General features: G+C 36.4%; 1 protein-coding gene across 4 annotated transcripts in view; it reads left to right on the forward strand.

Moving 5' to 3' along the window:
• The window catches only part of LOC100892714 (paired box protein Pax-6), a 75,822-nt gene that overhangs the window by 60,925 nt on the left and 2,156 nt on the right, over window positions 1-12,741 (forward strand). For all 4 annotated transcript variants that reach the window (XM_030989294.1, XM_030989293.1, XM_030989291.1 and 1 more), the window contains 4 exons: window positions 174-296; window positions 9,864-9,946; window positions 10,611-10,825; window positions 11,719-11,939. In XM_030989294.1, the coding sequence (XP_030845154.1) occupies window positions 174-296; window positions 9,864-9,946; window positions 10,611-10,825; window positions 11,719-11,939 (642 nt within the window). The remainder of the gene's footprint in view (window positions 1-173; window positions 297-9,863; window positions 9,947-10,610; window positions 10,826-11,718; window positions 11,940-12,741) is intronic.

Consider the following 12,741-nt stretch of genomic DNA (forward strand, 5'->3'; position numbering starts at 1 on the left):
ATTGAAACCTCCTTTCTTTAGAAAAAAAATAGAGGAAATCCCCCCCCCCCCCCCATCCGCATTAATGACCATGCACTTTAATTGACCCTATCACTTCATTTTGTCAATGATGGAAACATAGAATATTCATTAGCTCAAAAAATTAAATCAGTCACATTATTTTTATTTTTCAGGTGAGCATGAACCGAAGGCTGCGGAAGATGATGAGGATGCTCAAGCTAGATTACGACTGAAAAGGAAATTACAGAGGAACAGAACATCCTTCACTGCTCAACAGATAGAGGAACTTGAGAAAGGTAAGAATTTAACCCATTATCTCCTAAAACTGTCATATTCCCCATAGGTTTATACAGGAATCACCCGGTTCCAGTAAGCTAAGGGTTAACCAAGTTCGAGGTTGGTTTGGTTGGTTAGTTGAGTTTACCTGCCTGCTAATAAAGCATGTGTATGCTTGTATATTAGCAACCTGGGAACTGATGGCTGTAAGTCCTCTCCGAGGGACTTGGTAATAAGGATGAATGCCTTGCCAAGGGGAACTATAGCATTGAATTGGTTTCGGTGTTGTGCCTTCAGCACTAAACTGGCGTTCAAATCGTAGATTAAAATTTGGAACCAAACTTGGACGCAGTGGTTGAGGTTGATTGATATTGAGAGGGGGGCTGAGATTGAGATTAAGGCGAGAGGCAAAGATTAAGAGAGAAATTAAGATCAAGTGCAGATTGAGAGCCAGATTGAATTGGAGATTAGGAGCAAGAATAACCCTTAGTTTGATAGCCAGGACTGAGATTTAGGTTGAGTGTCAAACGATTGATTCTTCACCAATAACCCTCTTCTGTTATAAGTAAAATGTGTGCATCTGTTCATTCATTATAAGTTCTTGGCATCATTCCTTCTGAAAGTTTATTTTTACATCAATATGATAGTTGCTTTTGACGCCAAAAGCTATTTACCTCACGATCCATGCCAAATAAGAAAATTAAATTAATCTTTTGAACTATATAATGAAGAGAGAAAGGAAGAGATTTTCCTTAGGGGAAAAAGTCTGTATTTCATAATTGTGCCCTTGTTTATTTACTACCTGTATTTTAAGTCGTTAAAGTCATCTAGCAAATCACGAATTGTATGTTAACTCCCAATTAAACAATGTTGAGATACCATGCAAAGCTAGTAAGAGTAAATAAGGGTTAAACCGTGAGAAAAATAGTGAAGGTTCTTTTTTTATTCTCCATCTTTTTGAAATACTTGAAGTAATGAGAAAATTCGTTTTCTCGCGCTAGATAAATTGAAATGAAAGGAACCGCGACAAATGCAATGCACGCCTTGGTAATGTGATCTTCTCCAGCTAACCATAGCACATTGAACCTACCTATTATTGCTGTTTATTTAGATGACAATAGTTTGAACCACCAACACTGACACAACCATTCAAACTTGCAAACCAGCACAATTGTAGGCAATCTAAGATAAATTGGATGCTTTGAAGAGATTGAAAGGTGATTTATCACCGGTTTTCTTACAGAAATTAAACAATTTCACGCGCGGTGATTTTTGTCTTATCCGGATTAAGCTTCGCAAAAGCTGGTGAATTGTTCACGCTTTGCTCCCACATGCTCGGGATATAAGTTGAAAAGAAATGCAAACACCCTGCGTGTCTGACATCTAAATACCTGCATTACAAACAGAATTGTAACTATATAAAAAAAAATAACCATGTATTCCAATGTAGATTTCGTTATCGTCTTTTGGAGTTTGTTTTTATTGCTTATCCCTAATATTTTTGTATCATGAGATAAACCTACTCATCTATTTTTGGAATGGTTTTATTTTCAAAGTAATACTTGATAGATAGTTAAAGTTGAACAACAATAACATTTTTGACTGCATGAGAATCTCTTTCTCTCTCTCTATCTATTTCTCTCTCTCTCTCTCTCTCTCTCTCTCTTTCTCTCTCTTTATGAGGGCGGGAGGCTTTCGGTCCTTTTTTTCTCACTGATAAAAATTGTGGTTAGATTTAATTTAATGTCGAAATCATCTTTCACTTTAAGTTAAGGGTTCGAGTTGTATTTGTTTTTCTTGTTCACCTTTTCATTTGGCATTTATTTTGTAGTATAGGCCTACTTAATAAGAAACTGACACCTTTCTTACGAATTATAAATTCTTTGAATGTTACTGTTAATTTAATTGATAAAGTAGGATTTCACGGAGGAAAGTCGTGTCGATTCTGATATCTCTTCAAAAAATTTCGGACGTGTATGAAGATAATTAGAATGAATGCTCGGAGATCGGATAAGTACATTTCAACATCTGTCGGTTATCCAACATATTAAGTCCACTTATATCCCGCATACTAAGAATCTTGCAATCTGATTGGTCTAAACGAAGTCAAATGATCAATGATAGAAAGTACTATCTCCCTGCGATAGGACTTTTGTACAGTATTGAGAACTTGACTATCATTACCTCAGAAATGACAAATATGAAGCAGGCCTTTTGAGCTGTATATACTGAAGGGTTCATTAGAATAAGTGTAATGATAAAGAAGTAGGTTTTGGCAGTGCGTCAGTCTTTTTCAGACACATGTGTTGCGATCGAAATTGAAACTTTTCAAAACCGAGTAAGTAGATATATCTGTGAAGAATAACAAAAGGGAGATGGAATAATAAAAAAAGATAATTAGATGTATCATAGACGTCGATTATCATTTGGAATTGAAGAATTGTGTATCTCCCAATCATTAAATTTCTCATTTATTACCCTGTGGTTCTTTTGTCTCTCCGTTTTAAATCCTGAATATCGCAGTTACCGTGCCATGTGCACTCTACTTCTCTCTTAATCAAGCTAATACAGAATTGAGTAAATATGCTTTGAAAAAGGGGGATAATTCGGCGTTGATACTTTAAATGTATTTCATCAGGAACTATTGGGCTAAAAGAAGCGCCGCAAATCGACAGATCCTAGCACAAGTGGTAATTATAAGCTCATTAAGCCCGAACACAGTACTGATTCAAGGCCCGAAGCTATTTGGAAGACCGTGTTAATATTTAATCACCATACACCTGGGAAGACGTCTAATCGAGAAAGAATGGTTCTCCCTAGCGAAGCATCACTGCGTTTCGATATATTGCTTGCCAAAAACTGCGCCGACGCGCACAAGCCTTGTGGCCTTTATCCCCAGTCGTGAAAACGGTAAATAATTGACTATCAGCCACTATCGCACTGGGAATGCGAGCACTGTTTGATCCGTGGGGGAATTGGGGAAAAGATGATGAAAAAAAAGTTCGGAGGGTATTTCGTCGCGTTTTGGACGCCGTTCTTGGGGGATGTTTTTGTTTAATTCTTCGTAAATTGATTCATCAGCGTCAAGGGGTGCCGAGTAGAACTAATTTGTCAATTTTCTCAACCAAGCGTCTTTCGACCGTCTGTCAGTTTCAGTATGGTAGTTACCAGCTATCCTTCATCATATCCATTCGTCTGGATTAAGGATTGGGAACTCAAAGTATTGAGCACTCTGCGACATACCCCTAGGTTATGATATCATACATGGGTTATTACATTCATAATTATCATGCATCATGTGTATTATCGGCAACAGCTTTTTTCTGGCATAAAACAATAGTGTGCACCATTGAGCTCGCTATTAACATGAGGATGTTCTTATATTTTGCATTGTGTAATTGTCACCAAAAAAAAAAACGGATTTTCACAAGAGTCTTGAATGTCATGGTATTTTCACTTTCTGTCCAAGAATTGTATTAATCCTCACGGTCCTTTTGAAAGAACTTATTGCACTATTTCGTTCAGTCATTTTAGTTCATTTTGTCAAAATTTCCTTATTTTCAAGAATGTTATTAATATTAATAAGTTGATTATGGTCTCAATATTGCTCAATTGAAGTTTAGATGAACAAGCCCTAACCACAACCAATCTATTTGGAATAAAACCATGATAGCAAAAGTACATTGTAGTGATAAATATATGATGGTACATGAATATTTCGAGGATATTTTGGGGATTTTCTACACTTACCATAGGTCTTTAATTCGATGAAAATCATAAAGAGTTCCCCAAAAGTTCGTGCACTAAACTGAATTCTTCGTCAGAAAAGCAGTTTCATTTTTCAGAAAAGGTGCAGCTGGGGGATTTAATCGATATTTTCCGTATTATATGAAGCCTTTTACACCAGAATTAAGTAATTAGGTACTCTAAAAGGGGCACAAAAACACCTACCTTGAAAGAGTTTCTTTGAAACGCCCAGAGGGCATGTGGTCTAGGCGGTTGCTTGTGGTCAAATTTATTTCCTTTCCGTATATTGTTCACCTATTATCCATCCACGGGATGATTCTTCGATCCGTTTCCTATTTTTAATGAATATTATGTGCTTATTGTCCCCCTTTCCACCTTTCATAGCAAAATACATCATGTGCAAGCATTTTTTTTTAAACATGGTAATACGTGATTAAGGAATAAGAGTATTTAGAAATTATAGACAATTTATCAGATTCAATATTAATATTTCTCAGATTTGAAAGCTCCAAAAGTCAACTAATCGACGAAAATATAATTTTTGTAAAGTTGCAAAGGTAAATGAATAAATTTTCATTGTCACCATCTGACCTCGATTTCTTTATTCCTCGAAAGAGCCTTCCTATACCATTTTTTTAACGAATTGATTATCTTGTATGCAATGAATGACTGATACCAGTGAACCGATGATCGTCATTAGGGACTTTTAGATTTGCACAACGACAACGTGGATTGCTATGATCGACGTCCTTTTAATGCACTGCCTTGAATGGACGTCACACGTATCATCAGTCCAAGCAAATCTAAAAGTCCCTATTGAGTAACAAAGAAATAAAACCAACATTCAAATCTACCATGATTCATCATAACTGTCTTCACGATCAGGGCATACGAGTATTTATTTTGGAGTAGAGTGAAGTGAAGCTGTTGTTGGAATTGATGGTAATTACGCTTGACCATGGCAGTGGTAGTTTGTTTTCATTTTTATAATTGAAGGACACCGTAGACTTAATGGGTGTGGGGATAACGCGCTAATATTTGTGTTATTTCCTCGTTCGTTTGGCTTCTACATACTTACGGGAGACAGGGATTGCCCTGTGTTATCTGCCTTTCATTATTTTGACAGAAAAGGGCAGCCTTTAGGCCTTTCAAACAAACAATGTCATAGATCGTCATAGCAAATACGCAATATTACGGAGTTATGATATCTGAATTTGTCGTAGGCCTATTTTGTGATTTAATAAGGACATTTCCGACTTGCTTTCTGTTTACTTTTGGGATAATTGTAGTAACATACGCAAGATCTTTATTTTGGTATGACACAGGAATAACTTTGTGATTTAAAACAACGTTATATATATTGTTGATTTTTCTGTATAACATTATTTTTTCTTTTCTTTTTTCACAACGAAAATTAAGCCTCATTAGGCCTACTTGAATTGCATATGTGTTTAATTCGTGTTATTGCTCTTTATGATCATATCACTTTTGTTCATACTTGTACTCACCTCCCTGCTTGTACGAGATATTAACTGATTAACATAAAGAAAAAGTAAATGAAGCAAAAATCTCTGCGTTAATTGATAAGGTGTCATCAAAATATTATGTGCATTTTATATTCCTTTATTTATTCATTCGTAGCAACCAAAGGGTTGGATTGATAATACATAGGCCTTCATTTTCAACATGATTATGAACATTTTTAAATTGAGTACAATGAAATTGATAAATTATGAATATAAATACATGTAGATCATTAATACAAAGAACATTACAAATCATTCAGGTATATATTACAAATGAATAATTTGGGGGCATAAATCTTCGTTTTGGTTCCCTGTATTTCAATATAAGTATTGGTTTACAATGATGACCGTACCATGAAATCATGAAGCATATAACCCTGAAAAGGTACTCCTTGTCAATCTTCATCATGTATAAATAACCGTCTCTTCTTGGAAAATAAAAATATCCGCCGTATTCAGGGGGGTGTTTCACAAAGATTCTAAATTGAACTTATCTCTAAGTTGGAATTAAAAATTATGGAAAGCCGTTAGCATCTTTGAAAATATTTTGTAAAAGTAATTTTGAAAGGCATAAAATGTTGATTCAAATCATTCATATTTTTTATCATCAAGGAGATTTCATGTTCTTGATGTGGAATTTATAATTAAAAAAAGTCTAAAATACTTGAATTTTTGCTTTTGAATATATTTCATTTTAAGGCTCCAATGGCTGTCCATAATTTTTTAGTCCAACTTAGTGTTAAGTTCTACTTAGGATCTTTGTGAAACACCCCCCTGGTGTCCAAAGCCGCCGTGGCCGTGCGAGGTGGCAAGACTGTGCACTTAGCCGCGTAACGCGATTAGCGCCAAACCTAGGCCGGCGGTCCGGCAGACCAGGACGGTAATCGCCCGTTGCTAGCTAGGCGACGACTTGACGGTGGCGTACGCCCAAGTCCGGTGATCATTGAAAATACTGTCCGGTTGAATAAAATTGTTATCCATTTATTCTTTTTTTTAAATAATTCCTCTCCTTTCTCTCATTCTTTTCCTTCTTTTCCTCCTCCTACCCTTTCCTCTTCTTTCTTCTTCTTTTTCTTCATCTTCATTTGCTTTTTTAAATCGTTTTTTTTTTGTCTTCTTCTTGGGGTTCTCCTACTCCGTCTTCCCCTGTTTTCTCTTGCTTCTTTATTCCTTTTTTTCATATAATTTCCCTCTTCTTTCTCTCCTTCTTCTCCTTCTTCTCCTCCTTCTACCTCTTCCTCTTCTTTCTTCTTCTTTTTCTTCATCTTCATTAATTTTCCTTTGTTTAAAATCTATTTTTTTCCTTCTTCTTGGGGTTCTCCTTCTCCTTCTTCCCCCTTTCTTCTCTTGCTTCTTTATAACTCATTGTGTCATAGAGCCTAAAAGACTTGTCCAATTTCGATCTAAATACACATTTTCATTGTTTGCTTGATATAAATTATTATATAGGCATTGCATTACACCGGGAATACCTAAAAAGCGTTTCCTCTTCACAATCATTCAGATTAAAAGTAAATATATATAGGCATAATATACTGTATACCATTAACTTACAAAGAAGCACGAATGATGATGAAGACATGAAGTGAACGATGTCATTAAACTTAAAACAAAATTCTCTTTTGATTGAGTAATGCTTTTTTAAAGGATACTGTTGAATGTATTTATGATATTGACGATTATGACACTTAAGTATTACGCTTATCCCCTGGAAATAATAACTTTATATCTGAGTTTGAATCGCTGTGTGCAAGCTGCTTCCTGGAAACAGACGAGCTTCCAATGTCTTTTTGTTGTCATTTTGAGAAATAGGTCTGAAAGGATTATTATAGGAATATAAACATGTATTTATCAGCAATTTAGAAACTAAGAACAACGTGAAGAGGTGAACAAAATAATTCAATTGATCACCAATGCTGAAGAGAATGAAATTTTATTTATATTTGATAGAATCAGTTTAAATATGAAATGCATGAGACATGAGTGTTTCAATTTTTTTACTACTAAGTTATTTCTCTCTCATTTGAAGAAAAAACACACAACCTATTCATGTATCTATAGGACATGTTTTCACATGACATCATGTTTCTCGAGCGGGGTGCGACATCGCGATACGAGTCGCATAGACAGCGTAACGCAGCCGAGCGCGCGCTAATGTGCACACGTACGCGCGTGATAATACGCACGGCCACGCCAAGGTCACGCATTAATACGTGTCATATCCCTCTCAACACATTACATCAATATAGCCTTTACTTGGCCGTGACAATCTTTCATATCGGAAAACGTCCTAGTATTCCCTACCGGAATAGCTATGCGTAAAAATATTGAACAGAAAATCGAAAGCTCATTGCCGATTATAGCTATGTCAGGAAAAAAACTAGGGTAAAAGGACATATTATTCTATAATTTGTGTCATTATTTTTGTAATAGTTTTGCAGCATGTCATACTTGATGGTTAGAAAATAGAATTACAAAGATGTTCAACATTTTAGAGGAATGAAAACTAACGAATTCCATTGCTTAACAGTATTTACTGGTATTCGGCTATATTTAGGGGCTCGCTCTCCTTTATGAAACCAAATGGGGTTTGTTTTTTATTAGCAAAAAAAAAGGTGTGTTTGGGTTTTAGCATGGGTATAGGCCTACTCTGGTATTTATAGGGGGTATCTTGGGTGACCGGGAACTGGTATTACTAGCGCCTCAAGTGAGGGGATATGGTGGGAGGGGTCCTATCGCCTTCTTTTACCCATTGCCTTTAACAAACAAATATAATTATTTCCTTTTTTCTTTGATTTAGGGCATGTGCCCCCCCCCCATGGCTATCCCACTGTAAAAGTGAAATTGTCATAACTTCTATCAACCTTTATCTATAGATCTTCAGAGATTCTCTAGGTTTTATCATCGTATACATTCTTATTGTATAGGGTCATTTCAGGAAAGTTGAAAATGACACTGCAAAGTTTATCAAAAAGAATACTTAAGAGTGATGATAATGATGGTAAAAGCATGATTCTGTAGACGCTTTAAGAATAAAGAACTTAAATTTATGTAATTAGTATTATGATAACTATTAATGATGCTATTAGTAATAATAATATTACCATCATCATCATCATATGTTGTGCAGGTTGTGTGTTGATGTTGTCATTATTATAGTAGAAGTAGTGTTGTAGTAGTAGAAGTACAGTACTGACAGTAGTCTTCGTTGCTGTAGTAGTAGTAGTAGTAGTAGTAGTAGTATAGGCCTAGTAGTATCATTTTAATACTAAATTCAAACGCAGTGATCTGATTTATAATTCACAGTGATGAATAAGGATCATTATGACAATCTTTCCATAGTGCACATTTTAGTAGACCACCAATGTCGGAGCCGAATCCACTAGGGCCGAATCCGTGATGAAACTGGTATTGCACCTTCGCCAATACCATCCAATTAGGCGCCAAGGTCTCCGCCGTATAGGCTGTCAAAAGCGGGCCTTTTAGCGAGACGCTCGCGACATACTTACGCCTGACTTGTCCCGTGAAATATTGGCGGGTGATTGCCCCGTACGCGCGGGAATTTCACCGACGTACATGAATTAAAAAATAGGAGAGAGAGAGAGAGAGAGAGCGAGAGAGCGAGAGAGACAGAGAACGGGATAGATGACAACAGAAAGAGGAGCTCTTAATGATGTCGTGATATTCATACAGCCTTATCTTCATAAAAGATTGTCTTTTTTACTCATTGAGACGGGAAGGAAACTTGCGGGATGGCTCTGTTAATGAAAGTAGATAATTATAGATCGGAAAAGGAAAGATTGGGAGAGGGATTTGAAATTATGAGGGGAAGATATGGATTGATTAAAGGAAATAGGAATAAAACAGTGAGTGGGTGAGAGAGAGAGGATGAGAAACGAGGAGGGGAGGGAAATATTACGGGAGGGTTCGATCAGAAGTCATGGGTGGGATAGGGACAGGTGAATTTAAGAATGGATGAGAGAGAAGAGTCGAAGAGGCAGATAAAGAGATAGAGAGACAGAGAGAGACAGAGAGAGAGACAAAGCGAGGAAGAGAAAGACGGAGAGAAAGCTCCACGAAGACAGACAGTTGAAGGAAATGAATGCATTGGAAGTGAACGTTGATGACTCACCACATAGGCCTTCACTAGAGAATTTCGAATTAATTATGAACCAGAATACTTTTACCCTATATATTAACCATTTCTATATCCTCCTCCATTTACAATGAGTGATAATACATTTTCGTATTTCTTTTCCCAAACGTTTATGATTTAACTAATCATTTCTTATTCACATTTTGTCTTTTCTACAGAATTTGAACGAACACATTACCCAGATGTCTTTGCACGAGAGAGGCTGGCACAGAAAATTGACCTACCGGAAGCTAGAATACAGGTAATTTAAGCTCTGACCTTGAGATCATGATTACATTATCATTATTATTATTATCAAAAATATTACTTAATATTATTATTAAAAAGATACATGTAGTTAAGTTCTAGTTCAATATATTGGATCGCAATAAAATATGCATAGGATAATATATGGAATCAAGGGCACCACACAAGTCCAGAAAGGTCTTCTAAAGACAGTCACCTTCCATGAAAATATGCTCAAACGTTTCACACCAGCTTCTCCTTTAAAGCCTATCTGCACTAGTTTGGCCAGGAGGGATTACAACTCCCTGCATGGTCACTGGGTCATCAAACCAGCTCTCAATTCACAAGAGAAAAAGGAAACCATGGGGAACCAACGATCACCACTTAGGCATTGTTTGCTATATAGAGGGCGCAAGTACCTATAAGTAGTGCAGTGGAGCTTTAAAGTGTTGATAAGCAGCTTTTTGGTTGGTAGTGGTGCTTACAGTTACAATCACCATAACAAAAAAATATGTGCCGCATGTGTGACAAGCTCGATTCTACTCCTAATTGTTGTTTACTTCTTCCCCCCTCCCATTTTCTTTCTTATTTGTTGTATGTATTCATTATGTAATTATTATATTTTTCATAGAAATATAAATCGAAATTGAAATTGAATTCCATTTCTTTCTTTGATATAGGTGTGGTTTTCGAATCGCCGTGCAAAATGGCGCCGCGAGGAGAAACTGCGCAATCAGAGAAGACAGCAGGCCGAGGTGGGTGGGGTACATACACAGTCTTCCAGTCATCTGCCACTAAGTAGCGGTTACAGTACCAACAATGTGAGTGTGTATCAACCGATCCCACAACCCTCCGCGGCCACCATGGTACCCCGTACCGCACCGGACTCGTACAGGTAGGTTTCAACTTTGAACTTTGAACTTTACTGCTTTTTTCTACTTGGTAGATTCTGGTTTTCTAAGTATTATGAAGGGGAAGTCCACCCTGATATCAAGCTGGTTTTCATAGAAGCAGGAACATGAGAGAAACAGGGGGCGTTTCACAAAACTTGTCATCAGTGCATGACCATTGACAGTTTTTGTTATAAGCTACTGAAATCCTTGCTTCTGATTGGTTATCAGCAGATTTGTCACTGATTTTCGTCATTTGACATTGAAAAAAGGCTTTGTGAAACGGGCCCCAGGTCGGTGAAAGTTCGAGCAAAATCCGATTAAGACGTCGCAGTAAATAAGAATACATCAAAATCCATGTAAGGACATAAAATCAAGTTCCTTCGGGAACAAGAAGTTTCCAAGCAATCTTGTAATATGTAATAATAATGAATATCATCAAATTTGCAGCATTGCCATTCTTTTTTACATAATGTTGATAGCAAGATGTCAGTTATCTTTAACCAGCGATCTCAAGTCATTTTGCATATATTGTTTACGATCAATATTTTGATTATGAAAGCCTTTCACTAATTTACACTATGAACATGACGGACAAAGAAAGAGGACAAAATATACAGTTCCTCATTCTACCCTCAACAATAATTGCTGTGGTAGACAAAGGAACATCCCTTCTCTGTTATTATGTAAAAATGTGTAGAACAGGTTTCACATGCATATTCACCTGTTCTACTTATTTTACATAATAGCAGTGAAGGGATGTTCCTATGTCTACCACAGCAATTGTTGAGGGTAGAATGAGGAACTGTATATTTTATCCTCTTTCTTTGTCCATCATGTTCATAGTGTTAACACCACTGTTATTTTGATTTAATGTTCCGATTGTTCCTCGATACAGCGCCATCCCACCTATGCCGAGTTTCTCGATGGCTTCTGGTCCCAATATCGGGATGCAGCCCCGGGACACCAGCTCCTACACAAGAATGCTCCATCAACCAAGCCATGGTTACGATTCTCTTTACTCTGCTCCACCTAACCACCATGCCATGACGTCACATGGACACGCCCCCACCCACCACGGGATGCATCAGACTCATATGAACAGCGCTTGCAATAATGGTAAGTTGAAATACCAATTTCAATTTCAATTTAAGTTTCAATTTCAATCTTGATCAATTAAATATCAATTTCAACTTCATTTCAATCAATGTCAATTCATATCAATTCATTCCAATTGAAAATCATCGTCAGCTGAGACTACTTATTTCAATTCTAGTTGAACAGTGCTTGCAATAATGCAAAGTTGAACTATCAATTCCAACTTCATTTCGATCTATGTCAATTCATATCAATTCATTCCAATTTAAATTCACCGTCAGCTGAGACTAATTATTTCAATTCTAGTTGAGCAGTGCTTGAAATGATGCTAAGTTGAAATATCAATTTCAATTTCGATTTAAGTTTCAATTTCAATCTTGATCAATATCAATTCAGTTCCAATTCAGTTTTAATCCATATGACTCAATTTCAATTATATCAATATCTGTTCAATTTGGTTTTCTCAATTCAATTCAATCAATATTTAAAAAAATGTCTTTTCATTTCTATTGAAATTCAATTTAATTTCAGTTGAATCATTACGAAATCAAATTTTATTTGTTCAAGTCATATGTGGATGGTGCGAAAGCAAATTTGAAATTCATCCCCAGGGGGCCCTTTCCTTTTTCTCCCTCAATCTCTCTCGCACTCTCTCTCTCTCCATCTTTGTTCTCTCTTTTTTGCTTGATATCATTATTCATTGTTTTCTTTTACACTTTCTTCTCCTCCTTCTTCATCATTAAGTATCTTCTTCACCTCCTTCTTTTTCTTTTTCTTCTCCTTTTCCTTCTTCTTCTTCTTCTTTTTATTCTTCTTATCATTA

This window comes from Strongylocentrotus purpuratus, unplaced genomic scaffold (genome assembly GCF_000002235.5).
Source record: "Strongylocentrotus purpuratus isolate Spur 01 unplaced genomic scaffold, Spur_5.0 spur5_scaffold_18, whole genome shotgun sequence".
Taxonomy (NCBI): Eukaryota; Metazoa; Echinodermata; class Echinoidea; order Camarodonta; family Strongylocentrotidae; genus Strongylocentrotus; species Strongylocentrotus purpuratus.